We start from the raw sequence: 20,402 nt of genomic DNA, 5'->3' as shown, positions 1-20,402 counted from the left end.
CAAGCTAGCATAGAACAGGCGCTAGAATCAAACATCTGGTCACTCAAGGATCATCCAACAGCTAACTGCTTAATGTTAGCTGCTGTTATTGTGCTTGTTAGTATTGTTACTAATGTTGTCTTGATATGAACTTGTTAGTGCTATGTATGGTGCTAAGCACTTCATGTGCCTTATCTCATTAGTCCCTCCCAGCAACCCTGGGAGGTAGATTCTATCATTAACCCCATTTTACTCATGATTATGATTATGATTATTTGATTTTATTATTATTATTGGGTCAAAAGAAAAACAGGCAAAAAGACCAGAATCCAAGCTACTAGAAAAATCCCTGGGGCTACTGGAATTGTATCTGGGCAGGGCCATAGCATAGAGCGGTTGTCCTGAGTGACAGCCACTCAGAGATGTCAGTTATTTCCCTTGAGCCTTTGAGTACCCCCATAGCCACTCTCAGAAAACAATGATTCCTTCCCAAGGGTCCATGGGCAGAGGCGGGAGGGGATTAATTAGTTTGCTCGGTACACAGAAGTGCCCAGAAACCTGAGTAAGACACTTAGTGGGGTTATAAATAAGTGATGCCTGGTAGTTTGGAGTCCAAGAAAAAAATCTGACTCCAAACGGACATGTCTCTTGCCAGCCCAGCTTAGAGGGGGATTCACTTGTATTTACATGGATGAATTAGGCTGACTTGACCTCACACAGCCTCAGGGAAGCTCTCAACACCTCTCAGCGGGCAGTCTGCCAAGAGGGTCTGAGCAGAAGGTAGTTTGTGACTTGGTGCTGGTACTCGGCTGCCCACTCACTGGTTGACCTGTAAAATGAGATGGTTATACTTGAACTCTCAATGCAAGTCTCCTTCTCTGTGGAGCATTCTAAGTTTTATTACTCTTTTTGCACTGGTTCCTACAAGTACATTATAAGGAAATGGTAAACTTCTGATTAGTGGAGAGAATCGAATCAGCTGGGCTCTTTGGAACTTCAATGACGTAAATCACAAGTCAGTCTGGCTTAGGTAAGAAGGGATATTTACTAGTTCCCACAAGTGGAAAATCCAGAGGCACTGCCTTCAAGCATGGCTGGATCCAGGAGCTCTGTGACATTGACAGGACTCAGTATCTCAGTCTCTGGGCTCCACAGTCCCTTCCATTGGCTTTATTTCTAGACAGTCTCTCTTCTCCTGATGATGGAAAATTCTAAGAAATGAAGACCAAAGGCTTTCAAACAATGTATAGTCTTTTCATTCAGAAAATAAAATTTCTAAGCTGGGCACTCTGCAGAGCCTGGGGAAACAGAGAGCAGCAAGACAACTTCTTTGGACTTCCATGGCCTTTGTGCACAACAAGCATGAGCTTAAATTTATACTAAGATGAAGAAAGCAACATAAATGAGAAAAGTGACTTGAGTGAGGAACATTAAGGAGTGGTAGGGACTGTAGCCAAGTAGAGAGCACATTCAGCCTAAAGGGTACAGCTGTGATTCAAGGCCAGCTACTCCTCTGTGCCAGCTGTAATTGCCATGTTACACAGGAATGCAGGCCAATGTTAATCAGTTCCTCTAATTTTTCAAGAGAATCCAGAAATCCAAATTTTCATGTAAACTCCTTTGATGTTGACTTAAAAACAAACCAAAAACCCTGTGATGGCTACACAACCAAAGACTGCAGATAACCAGCTCATAACCCACATTATTTAGCATAGCAGATTGCCCAGAGGACTTGTACTGGTTCCTATAAGTACATTATAAGGAGATGCACACTGCTTACATACTAGCCATTTCTTTTAGAAAGATATGTACAAATATGAGTTCAGCTGATCTGAGACTGTGAATCATCTCGGGGAGACTGCTCATGAAAGGCCTGGAGTCAGAGAAAAGGGCCATAAGAGAATTCTTTGCCAGTTTTATTGCCTATGTACCTTGCCCCCATCCTCACCAATCGGACTGAATATGCGTGGAGTCAGAGATGTACGTTATTCATAGGTGTTTATATACCTTCCTATAAGAGGATTTATTTGTTCATTCAATAAATATTTATTGAGCATTTACTCTGTCCTTAGCATTTTCTGGGCACTGGGAATAGTGTGGCAGACACTGTTGACTGGCTACCCAACTTTAATCTCCACTTCTTCCTTGTTAAATAAACTTCAGTTTTGTAAAGGCAGTAATTGGCCTAGGCTTCTGGTGTGAATCTTATTTCCTTTGGCAGTGATTGATATGGAAGTGACCCATGAAATGGAACTTGGTAGAGACTGCTGAGGGATAAAAGCATAAAAGGAGAAATATTTTTTCCACATTGGCTATCTCCTTTCTGCTTTTGAATATGGTTTTGTGGAGGCTGATGCCTGCAGTGGTGGCAGCCATTTTGTGACTATGAGGCAACAAGCTTGGGACAAAAAGCCAATGTGTTGAATAAGGCAGAGCAAAAAAATGGAAGAAGCCAAGGTCCTTAATAACATGATGAGCTGTTTAATCAATGTTCATCCCACCCTCTTCCTGAATTTTTATGTGAGATAACCAAATATCCTTATTCTTTAAAATCCTGTTAATTAAGTTTTCTGATAGTTGAGATGTGCAAGACAGACCACTTCCTGCCCTTGGGTAACCTATAATTTATCAGATGATGGGAGCTAGCGATGAGTACATGCTTTCTATACATTCCTCATAATAATTTTCATCCTTATTTTACCCAGAAAAAAATCAAGACTCAGAGAGGTTAAACTACTTGCCCAAGGTCATTCTGCAAGAAATAACACCAGTCACCAGTTGTTCTGACTCCAAAACTCACTCTCTGAGACACTAGCCACACTTCCTTCTTGAGTAAGTTTGCACTTAATCCTTTGCACTGAATAAACGAATAAGCAAGTAGTAGCAACATGACTTTTGCAAAAAAAGCTACAGAGCTGTTTGTACTATCTGTGCTTTTAAGATCCACTGCCAGTTCAGTTCAGTTCAATCGCTCAGTCGTGTCCGACTCTTTGCGACCCCATGAATTGCAGCACGCCAGGCCTCCCTGTCCATCACTAAATCCCAGAGTTCACTCAGACTCACGTCAATTGAGTCCGTGATGCCATCCAGCCATCTCATCCTGGGTCATCCCCTTCTCTTCCTGCCCCCAATCCCTCCCAGCATCAGAGTCTTTTCCAATGAGTCAACTCTTTGCATGAGGTGGCCAAAGTACTGGAGCTTCAGTTTTAGCATCATTCCTTCCAAAGAAATCCCAGGGTTGATCTCCTTCAGAATGGACTGGTTGGATCTCCTTGCAGTCCAAGGGACTCTCAAGACTCTTCTCCAACACCACAGTTCAGATGCATCAATTCTTCGGTGCTCAGCCTTCTTCACAGTCCAACTCTCACATCCATACATGACCGCAGGAAAACCATAGTCTTGACTAGACGGACCTTAGTCGGCAAAGAAATGTCTCTGCTTTTGAATATAGTATCTAGGTTGGTCATAACTTTTCTTCCAAGGAGTAAGCGTATTTTAATTTCATGGCTGCAGTCACCATCTGCAGTGATTTTGGAGCCCAAAAAAACAGTCTGACACTGTTTCCCCATCTAGTTCCCATGAAGTGATGGGACCGGATGCCATGATCTTCATTTTCTGAATGTTGGGCTTTAAGCCAACCTTTTCACTCTCCTCTTTCACTTTCATCAAGAGGCTTTTTAAAAAGCTCCTCTTCACTTTCTGCCATAAGGGTGGTGTCATCTGCATATCTGAGGTTATTGATATTTCTCCCAGCAATCTTGATTCCAGCTTGTGTTTCTTCCACTCCAGCATTTCTCATGATGTACTCTGCATATAAGTTAAATAAGCAGGGTGACAATATACAGCCTTGATGTACTCCTTTTCCTATTGGGAACCAGTCTGTTGTTCTATGTCCAGTTCTAACTGTTGCTTCCTGACCTGCATACAGATTTCTCAAGAGGCAGGTCAGGTGGTCTGGAATTCCCATCTCTCTCAGAATTTTCCACAGTTGATTGTGATCCACACAGTCAAAGGCTTTGGCATAGTCAATAAAGCAGAAATAGATGTTTTTCTGGAACTCTCTTGCTTTTTCCATGATCCAGCAGATGTTGGCAATTTGATCTCTTGTTCCTCTGCCTTTTCTAAAACCAGCTTGAACATCAGGAAGTTCACGGTTCACGTATTGCTGAAGCCTGGCTTGGAGAATTTTGAGCATTACTTTACTAGCATGTGAGATGAGTGCAATTGTGCGCTAGTTTGAGCATTCTTTGGCATTGCCTTTCTTTGGAATTGGAATGAAAACTGACCTTTGCCAGTCCTGTGGCCACTGCTGAGTTTTCCAAATTTGCTGGCATATTGAATGCAGCACTTTCACAGCATCATCCTTCAGGATTTGAAACAGCTCAACTGGACTTCCATCACCTCCACTAGCTTTGTTCGTAGTGATGCTTTCTAAGGCCCACTTGACTTCACATTCCAGGATGTCTGGCTCTAGATTAGTGATAACATCATCATGATTATCTGGGTCGTGAAGATCTTTTTTGAACAGTTCTTCTGTGTATTCTTGCCACCTCTTCTTACTATCTTCTGCTTCTGTTAGGTCCAGACCATTTCTGTCCTTTATCGAGCCCATCTTTGCATGAAATGTTCCCTTGGGATCTCTAATTTTCTTGAAGAGATCTCTAGTGTTTCCCATTCTGTTGTTTTCCTCTGTTTGTTTGCATTGATCGCTGAAGAAGGCTTTCTTATCTCTTCTTGCTATTCTTTGGAACTCTGCATTCAGATGCTTATATCTTTGCTTTTCTCCTTTGCTTTTCACCTCTCTTCTTTTCACAGCTATTGAATCTGGAGCCAGAGTAAGAACTTTGCAGGAGTCAGGCCACTGGGAGTGATGAATCTGAATGACATGGAATTTCTAGCCTTGGGCTTGCAGAGGACTCTCCCTTGTCAGAGCCCTGTGACTGTGAAATTGCCCGGCCATTCCCACTGCCACCATCTCAGTCCAAACTGCATTATCTTTGACCTGGACAATTGTGGAAGCCTCATGATGTGTCTTCCTGCTGCTACCTTTTGTCCCCCAAATTCTGTAAAGCACACAGCAGCTAGAAGAATCACCACAAAATATATAGCAGCACATGGATCTTCTCTGCTTAAAACTCTATCATGGCTTCCCCTTACGTTTAAGAAAAAGGCCAAACTCATTCCTTAACCTTGAGAATAAAATTCCAACAGAGATCTGCCTGGCCTGATCCCATCCACCTCTCTAACCTCTTTTCCCAAATTCATTTCTACTTTAGGACTTTTGCTCTTTCTGTTTCCCCTGCTTGTGCCTCCTTCCCTAGAACTTCACATGGTTGTCTTCTCCCTGCCCTCAGGTTCTCACCTTAGATATATCACCTCCTCCAGGAAGCCCTCCCTGCCTTATCACCCTATCTAAATTTGCTGATGCCTCTTCCAGTCATGCTCTCTCTCACTTCCTCTCACTTCTTTTTCTTCACCGCATTTCTCACTATTCAAATAATCTGGCTTATTCATTCACTTGTTCATTAACTGTATCCCCCACTAGAATAAAAACCTGTGAGTATAGAGCCTGCCTGATTTAGTCTCACTGTATCTCCAGTGTTTAGAGTAGTTGCTGTTTAGTCATTAAGTTGTGTCTGACTCTTTGTGACCCCTTGAAGTGTAGTCTGCCAGGCTTCTCCATCCATGGGATTTTCTAGGCAAGAATACTGGAGTGGGTTGCCATTTCTTTCTCCAGGGGATCTTCCCTACCCAGGGATCAAACCCACGCCTCCTGCGTTGACAGACAGATTCCTTACCACCGAGCCACCAGGGAAGCCTGTTAACCTGGCACATAACGTAGTAGGTGCTCATTAATTACTGGCTGAGAGAATAAAATTTTCAGACTGGGAAATACCTTTGCCTTCTATTAAATTGATCTAAGGTTTATCGACCTTTACACTATTGACATTCAGGGCTGCAGAATTCTTTATTGTGGGGCTCTGACCTGGGCACTGGAGGATGTTTAACCGCATCTGCGGCCTCTACCTACAAGAGGATGGCATCTGGGACACGGATCATGATAATGGAGATGACGAGAAATGAACCGATTAAAATATATAATAATATTATGTGCAACTATGTGAAAATGAATCTTAACTTTAGAAATGAAGGAAAGGGTCTGGGTGGTGGGGGGGACTGTGCCTTAGGGCACTGTGGCTTGTTCAGTTTTTGCTCCAGCGCAAGGGGCTCACTGCTGTGTCGGCAGCATCCATTTGCTTACCAGGCAGGAGATATGTATTTGAAAGAGCAGACAAGTGGGGATTTCCCTGGCAGTCAACTGGTTACGACTTCGCCTTCCAGTACAGGGAGTGCAGGTTCCATCCGCGCCCTGGGAGCTAAGATTCCATATCCCTCACGGCCAAAAAACATAAAGCAGAAGCAATACTGCAACAAATTCAATAAAGACTTTTTAAATGGTCCACATTTTAAAAATCTTTAAGCAAAAGAAAAGAGTAAACATGGGGGCCCAACTGTGGCATCCTTAGGGCGGCCTTGCTCACTTCTCTAGGTAAGTTATTCAACACTTTTATTCATTTCTGGAGATTATTTGATCCATCCATTCTCCCCCACTGGACAGGGAGCTCCAGGGAAGGACATATTCCTTGCTGAGCCTGGCATAGGACCCGGCACACAAGAAGCTCTCAAAACCAATTGTCCAAAGTAACATGAATGAATGAATCACCAAGGTTTATAAGCTAGCTTACCCCTCACTCTCTCTTCCCACCACCTTGCTTTATTTCTCTTCTTAGCAGTTACCACCAGCTGCCACGCTGGATATTTATTTGTTAATATACTCATTGCTCACCTTCCCCCACTAGAATCTAGAATTCATTTCTAGAATTAGAGTTTAGAGTCTAGAACGAAAGCGTATGAAACCAAGGGCTATTTAAAATTGCAATTCTCCCCACTCACTCCATCTCCCCTCCCTCCTCACCCCCCATCCCCCATTCCCTTTCCTCTGACATATTCTTTGACTTTCTTGGTTTTGATATGCTTCCAACCAGCTCCACAAGGGCTGGATGTTTGCGTTTGGTTTACAGCTCTATGTCAGACGCTTATCTCAGGACCTTGCATAGAGTAGGCACTCAAGCCACACTGATGACTGGATGAAGGAAGGTGGAATTGAGAGGCAGGCAGTCTTTAGGGGCACATCCATTGCCCAAATCCGTAACCCGCCCCCAGCCTCACCAACCGGCCGGGCCGGGCAGGCAGGAGTTAAGCGGCGCGCACGCTTCCAACCCGCAGGTGGCGCCGTCCCGCCTCGGTGCCCGACTCCGGGCACTCAGAAGTGCGGGACAGAATCGCAGCGAGCGCGGAGCCAAGCTCAGCCCCGACTTGTTGATCTCGCCCAAGCAGCCGCCACCGCTGCCGCGGGAGCAGAGGAGGAGGAGGTGGATCGCGAGGCGCCGCCCGACCTCAGTCCTGCCACCCGCGCGCCCAGCGCCCGCCCGCGCGCCCAGCGCCCGCCCGCGCCCCCAGCCTCGGAGAGTGCGCTCCGGCCCCGCAGCGCCTTGCAGCTTCGGCGCGTCGCCTGCCCGGCCGGCGTAGGCCGGGCCCAGCCCGGCCCCGGGTCCGCCGCTGCCCACGGGCGGGGGCGCCCGGGCGACCGCGGCAATGCGCGGTCCCTGGCCCTGGGAGGCGGCCACCCTGGGGGTGAGTGTTGGGGCGCGCGGCGGGGACGCAGGGGTCCCAGGAGATGGGGCTCGCTTGTCTCGGTTCGGCCTGTTGGTCTACCCAGGCTCCGCGGTTTCAGGCTGGGCGGTGGGGGGAGGGATGGGGGGGCAAGAGCCGGGGCTAGGGGGAGACGCGCGATCCTCATTCTTGGGTGAGGGGGTAGGGCGTGAGCTTCACATGCCTAGGGGCTCAGAGGAACCCTGAGATCACCAGTGCGCGGAGGGAGGAGGGCTCGTTTTGAAAAGGCCAGAAAATTCAGCTCCTTTCCCCGCCTCCCACCTCCCCCACCCCTTCCCTTCCAAGCCCCGGGAAAGGCGCAGAACCCGGAGTTATAAAAAGCCATCGCAGGAAAGGAGCGAGCAGGAGGAGGAGGTGGAGGAGAAGGAGAAGGGGGCGGGGAAGGAGCTAGGGGAGGACGGGCCAGGTGGGTCCCCCCGACTTTGTGGGCCAGCCCCCGCCGTGGGGCAGGGGGCGCGGAGGGAGGGGCAGGACCCGGCGCAGAGCTTGGCTTTGCGTCTTCAGTGTTCACCTCGTCTCCGGAGAGACCTCAAGAGGTGCTCCCGTGTGGCTTGGGGAGAGGGGTCGCTCCAGGACAGTGGGGCTGTCGTGACTATCCGGTCTGTTGTGACCGACAGGTGGGCACCTGAAACGCTCCAGAATTCCCCCAAATATTTAAAGGTTTAGAAAAAGCAATCCCCCTGTCACCGCCCCGCCGCCTCCCCCCCCGCCCCAGCCTTCAAATCCTAATTATCTCGGAGCAGGGGAAGGAAAAGATAAGTATTTTTTTGAAAAAAGAAAAAAAGTTTTTTCATTCAGCTGCCCTCCTCTCCGCATGGCGGGGCCAGGTGCGGCCCTCGACGGGGAGACCCACAGAAAAGCGAGTTTCAGCACTCGACGGGGCGGACAGCGCCCCAGGCGGCAGAACAGAGCCAGGGCGGCGGAAGGCCCGGGGTGGGGCCTCCCGGGTCCCCCCGGCGCCTCTTGGGGGCCCTCTCCCCGCTCCGGAGGGCGGCCCCTCCCTCCAGCCACGGGGTGGGGCGGACTTCAGCACCGGCGGGAGGGACAGCGCCCAGCCCGGCTGCGGCCCTGAGCCGCTTAAGCGCGGGGAAGGTCAAGGCCGGCAGGGGCCGGGGTGGAGAGGTGGGGAGGGGCCGCGCACAGCTCCTCGTCCGCTGACCTGCGTCCGCTTTCTGCCTCGCAGCCGTCGGGATGGAGGTGAGAAGACGGCCGTGACGCGCGCCCGCGCGGCCCCCTGCACCCCCAGCAGCCCAAAGCGCTCCCTGCCCCCCTCCCCCGCGGCGGCTGGCCTCGCCGTCCAGTGACAGCGGCCTGGGGGGGCAGGGGGGGCGGGGGCGGCCGGACCAGCGATGCCGGCGGGCATGACGAAGCATGGCTCCCGCTCCACTAGCTCGCTGCCACCCGAGCCCATGGAGATCGTGCGCAGCAAGGCGTGCTCGAGGCGCGTCCGCCTCAACGTCGGTGGGCTGGCACACGAGGTGCTCTGGCGCACCCTGGACCGCCTGCCCCGCACGCGGCTGGGCAAGCTCCGCGACTGCAACACGCACGACTCGCTGCTGGAGGTGTGCGACGACTACAGCCTCGACGACAACGAGTACTTCTTCGACCGCCATCCGGGCGCCTTCACCTCCATCCTCAACTTTTACCGCACCGGGCGGCTGCACATGATGGAGGAGATGTGCGCACTCAGCTTCAGCCAAGAGCTGGACTACTGGGGCATCGACGAAATCTACCTGGAGTCCTGCTGCCAGGCCCGCTACCACCAGAAGAAAGAGCAGATGAACGAGGAGCTCAAGCGCGAGGCAGAGACTCTCCGCGAGCGGGAGGGCGAGGAGTTCGATAACACGTGCTGCGCGGAGAAGAGGAAGAAACTCTGGGACTTACTGGAGAAGCCCAATTCCTCTGTGGCCGCCAAGGTGAGCGTGAAATCCGGGCGGTGCTGGGCTGGGGCGGGAGGAGGGGGGGTTGGTTCCGCCTGTGTGTCCAGATCGAGGACCACGGTTGAGGGACTGTGGCTTAGTTCCCACAAATATGAAGACCAGGAAAGAGAAAGGGCTGTGGCTGAGACCTCAGAGGTGAGAACCAACAACCCCTTCAGACTGTTCGTTCCTGTATGGCTCTGGCCACCTCATCCTTTTATTATTCAATACTTTATACCCCAGCTTTGCTGGAGAAAAGGCTTTGTGGAGACTTACGAAAACCCACATCAAAAGAATGGACACTGCAAATAACGGGGCACAGAGGGACAATAAAGCCTCGAGATGGAGTAGAGTTGGGTTAGGTCTGTTCTACATAATGCTCCCTTGTGGATGCCTAGACCCAGGCTAGAGGAGAGTCACACTGCAATTTTAATACTTATCCCTATATTTATAACCCCACTTTGCTCCAAGGAGGGAATGAAGCAGCTTACAGACCTACTTGGAGGACACTGAGATACTGTGAGGCAGTTTTAACATAAGTGAGAAAAATGAGGCAAAGGGACTCTGAGGGATGGGTATGTGTGTGCATGATGCATGCAGCTGGTTATGGATGCCTGTGGGCGAAGGATCACCCCTGGTTTGCTCTGTCTTCATTTATTTGGTGAATTGATTCCCAGAATGCTTGATGCAGCTGCTAAAGATGCTTTGGCTATCGGAAGAAGATGTAAATTTTGAAATAGGGGAGAAAAAATGAGGCAATGTGAAAAAGAGAAAGCAGGAGAAAGAGGCAGGAATGGGTCTCATCACAATGGATAGAACTATGTGCTGCCAGGTTAAAAAAAAATGGGGGCTGTAAGGGATGAAGGCTTGGGGTGCGAGCCAGAGCAGGGCAGGAGGTCATTTGCTGATGAGCAACTTGTCTGTGTTAGGCTGGGACTCGGGGATGCCTCAGAGAGATGGGGGCCTATCTTCACGTGGCCAAGGTGCTGGAGGTTGCAAGGAAATGACAACACACTGTGTGGAGTGCCACAAAAGAGGCCCTGCGGGGCCCAGAGGGGGCCAGAAAAGAGGGGCGTTAAGGTCAGAACCCAGGAGGACCGAGCTGGGAAAGATACGTTGAACATAACTTGTTCCTGGAGAGCAGGGCCAATAAGACAGGGGAAGAACAGGTAAATGTATTCATGGCAAAAAGAAAAAGAGGGAAGGAGATCTGCATACCAGCCATGAGGTGTGAGCTCAGGCTGCCTCCTGGCCAGCCTACTGTCCAGAGGCCTGTCCTGCCCTCTCATTGTGGGTGCCCCTGGCTCAACTGGCCCCTCACTGAAGGCCCATGTGGAGGGCCAGGTCTAGAGGGGGTTCTGAGGAGGCCCTCTCTCCAGATCTGGCTGCCCAAGGAGAAGCCTTTAAGAGTGTGAATGTAGGACTGAGTGGCTTGTTGGAGCACGGAGAGAGGTTTTCTCTTTTTCCTGTCCACCCTAAAGAGGACGCAGAGATTCCTAGGCCCGTCTCCTCTTTGCAGGCTGCCTCTGGCCATAATCCTGCCCCAGGTTTCGTGTCCAAAAAGCCTCTGTCTTAAGACATAGTCACTCACCCTTAACCAGCTTAGGATCAGCAGACTTATTTTGCTATTTCCAGGCCTGACCAGGTTTCTCCCTTCCACACCTGGTTTAGACCCAGATATGACTCCCTCCTCTCTGTTCTGTCCCTAAGACAAGAGAGTGAGGGGCAGAGCAGGGGAGGGCCCGTTTCCCAGAAGAAGTAGGCAAAGGGCTCTGTTTGGGTTGGTGCCTGGCAGCTAGGCAGTGGCTAAGGCTTGTAAAAGGTGTTGGTTGGGAATAAACAGCTTCATCGCTCCCTTGGGTTAATCCGATCACAGGGACGAGTTTCATGACCTCTCTGTGATCCTGGGCTGGGGCTGCTGGCTAGTCCTGGCAGATGGATGGTCTAGGATGTTTGCAGCTGAGGCTGAAATGGTGTGGCAGGCAGGCTCATTGGCCCTCAGCATAGAAATCCTGCCATTGATCACATATCCACTGTATATGGACAACACATTTAGCCTTGTACCAGTTCCCTATTATTATATCCTACCTTTCAAAGAGAGGGAAGATCAGAGAGATTAAGTAACTTGCCTAAGGTCACACAGCAGGCAAATGGGAGTAGCCAGAAATTCACACTCAAGTGTGATTTTGAATTGCTCTTCTTTCCACAGTGATTAAGTGCCATAGTCTCCTTCCCAGTCCCCCTGCTTCCACCTTTGCCTCCTGCAATCCATTCCCCATTCAGCAGCCAGAGTCAGCTTTTCTAGATGTAATTGGATTACATTATTCATCTGCTCAAAATGCTCCAGAGAGTTTTCCCATTACAGAATAAAGTCCAAACCCTTCACCACGAATTCAGCTCCATGACCTCTCTAAACTCATCTCTTTTCTCCTCTGGTTCACTCAGTTTCAGCCCCACTGGCCTCCTTGCTCGTCCCTACACAGATCCGTCTTTGTCCTAACTCAGGACCTTTGCACTTGTTCTTGCCACCTGGAATTCTCTTCCCCATATTGTCCCATGGCTGGTCACTCTTTCTCCTTCCTTTTAGGAGCTGGTCCCCGCTCAGATGTCCCCTCCTCTAAAAGACCTTTCCTGACCCCTATCTAAGACAGCCTCTCTCTTCTTACACTGACATCTTGCAGTGTCCTTCTTGCTCGGGGCTTGAGCACTATCTGAAATTGTACCTGCTTCCTTGTATTTCTCAGTTCCTCCTCTACAAGAATATGAGTATCATGAGTTGTATTCACTGCCCCATTCCCAGTATCCATCATGGTGCCTGGCACAGAGCATCTCCAGATAAATCCAGGTGGAATGAATGAATGGAGTGGTCAGTCACTGTGTCTCATGGACCTGTCACTCCTTGCTGTCAACCCACCTGTAGCCCAGTTCTCTGTGCCTCTAGCCCCCTTGGGGGATTTGTTCTTTGCCCTCCCCACCCGCCCCCAGCTCCCCAACTAGGAAGCTTCAGTTGTTAGAACAGCAAGGCCTGTAGAAATTTCTCAGAGTTCACAGGATAAGAAGTCGAATGGAGGATCACGGCTGGGTGATTGTGAGATACAGAAACGCCATATCTTATATATGTAGGACCAAAGACAGACCTGGGTTTTAAGGCCAGGTTCACCGTCTCGCCAGTTTCTGGCCTTTGGTGAGTTCTTCCCTTCTTCAAGCTGTAGCCTCCAGCCTGTAAAGCATAGATAAAAGGCCCACCTTGAAGGGTCATCATGTTTGCCAGAATTGAGCACAGTGCCTACCCAACATTACATAGGGCTTGTTTTCATAAATAATAAGCAGCAGAGTCCTTTCTCTATGGCTGGCTGGGCTGGGTTGCGGCAAGTCTTTTCCTTCTGATAGCAGCACTGAGTGGCTGAGCTGCTGCTGTTAATAATTGATGGATGTTCTGGCAACATGGAGACAGACCAAAGCACAAGCCCTTGCCTTCCCCATCAGGGGAGTGAAAATCAAAATCCATTAGACAAAAGGCAATGTGATTGATTCTAGTTTGGAAGCTGGGGTCAGTCTCATCCGAGTGATGGGGTTGTGGTTCTGGGCCACCGCTGGGTTTCTGCTTTCTGGGAAAACTACAAGCTTTTCTCAGTAGGAGAGACAGAGAGCTAATTTGCCAGGCCAGGAGGGTCTTTGGTGCCTGGAAGAGTCTCAGGGTTAAAGCCTGAGATAATTTCCAGAGGAGCTGCCGTTTGTTGTGCCAGGCACCGATTAGTGATGCTTTCTATGCACTAGCATTGAAATCCTTTCAATAATTCAATCAAGGTAGTCTTCCCACTTGGGCTACAAGTCACGGAATAGGAAACCGGAAGTGGCTTCTATAAGGAGGAAGATGCATCTTCTCACCTAACAGGGAGTTTCAAGGTAGCTGGCTTTGGGCTAATGGTTCCCTGATGCCATTAGGATTCTAGATTCTTACTTTAAATTAATTAATTAGGCTGTGTCAAGTCTTAGTTGCAGCATGAGTAATATTCGTTCAGTCATGCAGGATCTCTCATTGGGGCACATTGGACTCCCTAATTGTGTCAAGCGGGTTCCAGAGCGCTTGGGGCTTCATGCAGCACACAGTTTAAGCTGTTGGGCACGTGGGATCTTAGTTGCCGGACCAGGGATGGAACCCTAGTCCCCCGCACTGCAAAGCAGATTCTTCACCACTGGACCACCAAGGAAGTCCCGGAATTCTAGATTCTTTCTGTCCTGCTCCTCCAGCTCCTGCAGGTAGCTTGGTCCTCAGGCTGGATGCCTGGTATCATGAGATGGCTACCCAGTTCCAGCCTTCAAATAGAGACACATGATGTCCAACCGGTGAAGAGGGGCATGCCCTTTTCTATGCCAGTTGTTTCCCCACCCCTCTCCCCAGCCTAACCTTTTCCAGCAGGCCCCTGGCAGACTTCTTTTTAAATCCCATTGGTCAGGTCACATGCTCATGCTTTATCCTCAGGGAAGCCTGGGAAAGCAAGTGTCTGGGCTTTTCAGATGAAGGGGGGGAATGGATTCTATGAGTGGTGTTAATATTATTTTACAAAGAAGAAGTGGAAGCTCTGAGAGGGACAGTCACTTTCCGGAGCTCACACAACTAAGGGTGCTCAGTTAATATTTGTTGAAGGAAAGAAAAGAGCAGAGCGAGGGTTTGAACCCGGGTTGGCCTGGTTCCCGAGCCTGTGCTTCTTCATCCCAGAATGTTGGGCAGATCATTCAAGCTCTCTGAGCTTCAGTGAACTCCTCTGCCAAATGGTGATGGCATAAGTGCCCACCCCTTGGGATTTCAGAAGGCGAATGTAATTTGCAAATGAAAGTACTTTATGAATATGAATCATTGTTATTATATTCCAAAGTGGAAGTATCCTTCATTTAGAGACGCTGGTCAGTGGTTTGCCCACCACAGATTTGATTAGGAATCAGCTCTGGGGCTTCCCTGGTGGCTCATTGGTGGGGAGTCCGCCTGCCAGTGCAGAATGGGTTAGACCCCTGATCCAGGAGGATCCCACATACCACAGAGCAACTGAGCCCATGAGCCCTGTCTGCTGAGCCTGCGCTCCAGAGCCTGGGAACTGCAACTACTGAGCCCAAGTGCCCTAGGGTCCAGGCTCTGCAACAAGAAAAGTCACCCCAGTGAGAATCCCACACACAACTAGAGAGTAGCCTCTGCTCGCCACAACTAGACAAAAGCCATCACAGCAAACAAGACCCAGCATAGCCAAAAATAAATAAATAAATAAGAACTTAAAAAAAGAATCAGCTCTGGAGTCCTACAGATATGGTTCATTTGACATTGATTACCAGGAATATGACACCTTGGGCAAGTTCCTTTCCTCCTCTGAGTCTCTATTTCCTCCTCTAGAAAATGGCGAAAATGGGAATTATAATGGAGCTCACCTCTTAGGGCCTTCACAAGATAACCTGGATAGAGAGCTTAACCCAGTGCCTGGTATATGGTAAACATTCTATAAATGACAATAGTGATTATTTGTGTTATCACTGGATTCCTCTATTTTAACCACTCCCTCGGTTGGCCACATCCCTTGTTACAGTGTTGTTGATTGTAGGCTCACTGCCTGCCCCCTTGGGATTTCACGGCTTTAGTGTGATGATGTTTCTGCTTCCCTCATCTGATCCTGGGGGCATTCACGTTTTATCATCGAGAAAAATGAGGCAGGGAGTTCTCTGGTGGTCCAGTGGCTAAGACTCCGTGCTCTTAATACGTGTGGCTCAGGTTCCATCCCTGGTCAGGGAACCAGATCCCACATGCTGCAGCAAAGACTGCAGAGCCTGCATGCCACAGCTAAGACCTAGAACAGTCAGATGCATAAATACATACAGTTAGAAAAGAAGAAAAGTGAGGGAAACCAACTCAGAATCCTTGGGGCCAAGCCGGTGCCGTGAGTCATCTGGCTGAGGCACCTGCTGGCCCTGGGTCAGTCATCCTGGATGTTTGCATTTATTCCTGGGAAACAATATGCCAGAGATTCAGAATCCCCGCTGTGGGGTCACAGAGACCTGGATTTGAATCCCAGCCCCGACATTGCCTAGCTCTGGATTTTGGACCAATCTCTTCACCTCTCATAGCTTCTGTTTCCACCTCTGTAAATGAGAATGGACATAAAGCCACCTCCCAGGGGCGCCTGGAGGATTTAGTATGCCAGTGCATGGAAAGTGCTGAAGCCTGATAAATCCAGCATCCTGATTTGATAAAGGGAAACACGAAGGATGCTTCAAGGACTTGCCAGGGTCACACAACAAGTTGGGCAAGATCAGGGGCTGTTTTCAGGCCTTTCTGCCCCCGCTCCCCTGTTACCCTTACTGAGGTTGCCGGGCCTTTCCTTTCCATTCCCTGATCAGGTCATACCTTGGCAGCTGGTCTCTCAGGGGTTTTGAAAGGCTCTAAAAAGCTAGAGATTGTCAAAATGCTTTGGAAGGAAAAGTCCTGGACAAATGAGCAGTTTGGCCAAAGTTTAATTAACTGAAAGAGAACAAGCCGCACACGAAGCACCAGCTCCATCCCCAGCACTGGGCGTCCTTCTCATACTTGACAGCGTCATGGATGGGAGCCCTGATTTTAGAACTGGATCGCCCAGGTTCAAGGTCTGACTCCTCTACTTACTCACCACGCGATGTGTGGTAAACCGCTTGCCTCCTTGCACCCCAGTTCTCTCACATAAAGTGGCAGCAACAGCAAGATTGTCTCATTGCATTGATATCAGAACTAAATGAATTAATGCACACAAAGCCTTTCAAACAGAGTTTGGCACATAAAAAGCCCTCAGTAACTCTTAGGGGGTTTTGTTTTGCGATGTTTTTTCAATCAATATTTTATTTTTTTATTAGAGTATAATTGCTTTCCAATGTTGTGTGACTTTCTGCTGTGCAACAAAGTGAATCAGCTATATGTATACACATATCCCTTCCCTTTTTTGTTGTTTGTTTTATAACAGGCTTTATTGTATAATATGTGTTTAATGCCTTCCATGTCAAATTAGGGTTCTATATCCTTCATCTTAATGACTTTATTGTATGCCAGTTGTGTTTGTCTTAATTTTTATTACTTATTCCCTAGTCTGGAATTAAAAAAATTTTTTTAATGTTTTATGTTTTGTTTTTATGTTTTATGTTTTTATGTTTATGTTTTGTTTTGTTTTTAATTGTCGTTTCATTTAACCCTCCAAACTGTCCTGCAAGATAAATCAGATCCTTTCCAAAAATTCATTATTCTTACAAAATGATACATCATAAGGATGAGATGGTTGGATGGCATCACCGACTCAATGGAAATGAGTCTGAGTAAACTCTGAGAGTTGGTGATGGACAGGAAGTCCTGGCATGCTCTGGTCCATGGGGTCGCAAAGAGCTGGACTGGACTGAACTGAAGGTGAAGTTACATAACTTGGTTCAACATCACACAGGCAGCTGGAGCAGAAAGGGGACCCGATCATGATGGAGAAGATACGGTCAATGTCTCGACCGCGTCCTTTTAGCTCTTAACTTTTGCAGGGTCACTAGCCCACTCCAAGCTACAACACCTGCAGTTCTTTGCCTAGAAGCTTCCTCTGGCCATTGGAATCCAGTAAAGACAGGGAGTTCTGCCCTACCTGGAGGAAGCAGCCCTCAACTGATAACTGATGGAGAAGGTGTATAAATACTTCAGCTCCCTCCCCTTGGTACATGCTTGCATGCATGCTGAGTCGCTTCAGTCATGTCTGACTCTGTGACCCCATGGACTGTAGCCCACCAGGCTCCTCTGTCCATGAGATTCTCCAGGCAAGAATACAGGAGTGGGTTGAAATGCCCTTCTCCAGGGGATCTTCCTCACCCAGGGATAGGGCTCAAACTCACGTCTCTTACGCCTCCTGCATTGGCAGGCAGGTTCTTTACACCTGGGCAGCTGCCTCCCCCTGGTTAGGGGTATAATTCCGAGGTGCATGGTCCACAGTGGCCCCCAGAGGTCCTCAGTAGAATTCAGCCCCAGGTGCCTGTAGTGGTTCCTTGCTTGACAGTACACTCTGGCCTCTTTCCCTTCTCTGTCTCAGATCTCCTCTGGTAGGGGCAGTGGTGTGTCCTGGGATCACCTCCCACCTAAACCACTTTACTCAGATTCTTGTCTTAGGATCTGGTTCTGGGGCTGCAACCAAAGACTTGTGGGAAAACTCAGACTCCTATCTGGGATCATGTTTCTTTTTTTAAAGTATTTGTTTGGTTGCATGGGGTGCAGCACGTGGGGCTGTCATTGCCGTGCACAAAGTCTCTAGTCGTGACACACTCACTCAGCAGCTTGCAGCACGTGGGCTTAGTTACTCTGCAGTGTATGGGATCTTCATTCCTCTCCCAGAGATCGAACCGCGTCCCCTTCATTGGAAGGCGGATTCTTAACCACTGGACCACCAGGGAAGTGGCTGGGATCAGCTTCAAAGAAGACATTCCAGGGCTGACTGGGCTCAGTCAGCCTCACCTCCATCTCCTGCAGAAAATAAAAACAGCAGCAACCGCAGCAGCGGCCACTCCTCTGCTTGCTGAATGCTGGGTGCAGTGCAAAGAGCGTTGGATGCACAGTGGTATCCAATTCCCACAGTCACCCCACTAGGGAGGGGTAATTATCCTCATCTCACAACTCTGGAAACTGGGGCCCAGAGAGGTGAAGTCACTGGCCCAGGGTCACACAGTGAATGGGAGGTCTGTGAGCCTGTGATCTGGCCTCCATACCAGGCAACTGACCGTCAGGAAGTGAGAAGAAAGTTTCACGCGGCCTCTTCACCTTGGAGAATGGAAATGCTCTGGATGTGAGAGGCCTCCAGGGTCTCCCATCTGACTTCGGAGCGTTTCTGGCTTCTGCTCCTTTATGAGCTTGGCCCCAAAGGCCTATGGGCCAGAACTATTGGAGACACGGTCTTAGCAATAAGCTTTATTTTCATGGATAATTTAAATAGATCAAGCTCCACCTTCTTGGGCGGGGGGGGGGGGTGTTCTCGATTTTGGTGTCGCTGGTAGAGGTGGGCCCAACAAGATGGGGTCAGGGACAGATGGACACCCCAGCTCCCACATTGGAGGAGGAGCTGAAATTCACATGTTCGTATCAGGAGCACCCATTCTCCTTTAAAAATTTCCCTGAAAAAAAAAAAAAAATTCCCTGATGACATCAATAACACATAAGACATAATGTAACCACATGAGACATATTCCTGCGGGTATGGGAATGGCCTGGGTTCAATTCCACCCGCACTGCTTCCTGGCTGTATGAACCCACTAGGCTCCTCACTTCTGCAAGTCTGGGGGTGGGAATAATAGATAGGGTGCTGCTCTTCACTGAGCAGGGATGTTTACCCCCATCTGAACATTTGGGTCACCTGAGCTTCGACAAACACCTGTGCCCAGGCCCCATGATTGAAACAGTCTCTGGGTGATTTAATTAATTAATTTATTAGGCTGCCTCAGATCTTAGTTGGGGCATGTAGAATCTTTGTTACATCGTGGAGGATCTTTTATTGCAGCGCCCTCGGACTCAGTCATTGGGGCATCTGGGCTCCAGAGTGCATGGACTTAATTACCCCAAGGCACGTGGAATCTTTTCTGGGTCGGGGAGATCCCCTGGAAAAGGGATAGGCTACCCACTCCAGTGTTCTTGGGCTTTCCTGGTGGCTCAGATGGTAAAGAATCTGCCTGCAATGCAGGAGACCCCGGTTCAATTCCTGGGTTGGGAAGATCCCCTGGAGGAGGGCATGACAACCCACTCCAGTATTCTTGCCTGGAGAATCCCCATGGACAGAGGAGCCTGGTGGGCTACAGTCAATGGGGTCGCAAAGAGTCGGACTCGACTGAGCAAGTAAGCACAGGACAGCACAGAGACAGACCATTCCAAAAAAACAAATACAGATACTTCCCTGGTGGTCCAGTGGTTAAGAATCTGCCTTGTAATGTAGGAGACTCGGGTTCCATCCCTGGTCAGGGAACTAAGGTCGCACATGCCGCAGAGCAATGGAGCCGACCCACCAAACCAGAGAGTCTGTGGGTCACAACGAAACATCCCACCTGCCACAGCTAAGACCCGGCACAGCTGAATGAATACATAAACAATTAAAGAAAAGAAAGTGCCAATGAGGCAGAAACCTGAAGGAAGGGAGAGAGGGAGGCAGGTGCACTTGGGGCGAAGAGTGTTTCCAATGGAGAAAACAGCGCGTGCTGAGGCCTTGGGGCAGAAGCACACCTGGGCGAGTCAAGAAACAGCCAGCAGCCAGGATGGCGGGGGGAGTGGGGCAGGCGTGGGCTGGGGGTGTGAGATCAGAGGGACCACACTGTTGCTGTGGGACTCTGGCCTTTCTTCAGAGTCTGAGCTTCTACACTGGCCTCCCTGCCTCCAGCTGTCCCCTTCGAGGCCATCCCCTGCTGGGAAGCCAAGCCGTCTTTCTCAAAGATGATAATTTGCTCATGCTCACCCTTCCGTGGCTCTCACTGCCCCCAGAGTCAAGTCCAGACTCTTCAGCCTGACCTTCAAGGCCTCAATTCACCGCTCCACCGTGGTCTCCTGTCTGTTCCCCGTGGTACCCTCCGCCCACATCACACCCACCTTTTCACGCTCCCCGAATACTCCAGCCTGCCCGGGTCCTGCTCCACGCTTCCATCCAGCCAACTTGTCCGCCCTGCACCCCATTCTTCCTCCTGTCTGCCTGCAGCCTCCCTCTCTCCTTGCCCTTCAAAAGCCGGCTTCTCCCTCCCATGCCACCCACACCCGCTTCAGGCAGC

The 20,402-nt window shown here is 49.5% G+C and overlaps 1 protein-coding gene across 1 annotated transcript in view; it reads left to right on the top strand.

Annotated features, from left to right (window-relative positions):
* Positions 1–8,880: 8,880 nt before the first annotated feature.
* Positions 8,881–20,402, top strand: part of KCNB1 (potassium voltage-gated channel subfamily B member 1) — a 116,821-nt gene continuing 105,299 nt past the window's right edge. Inside the window, exon 1 of the mRNA XM_004014630.6 lies at positions 8,881–9,629. Within this exon, the coding sequence (XP_004014679.1) occupies positions 9,063–9,629 (567 nt within the window). The 5' untranslated portion in view covers positions 8,881–9,062. The remainder of the gene's footprint in view (positions 9,630–20,402) is intronic.

Source organism: Ovis aries, chromosome 13 (assembly GCF_016772045.2).
Source record: "Ovis aries strain OAR_USU_Benz2616 breed Rambouillet chromosome 13, ARS-UI_Ramb_v3.0, whole genome shotgun sequence".
Classification (NCBI taxonomy): Eukaryota; Metazoa; Chordata; class Mammalia; order Artiodactyla; family Bovidae; genus Ovis; species Ovis aries.
This window is presented reverse-complemented; position numbering and strand designations above follow the sequence as displayed.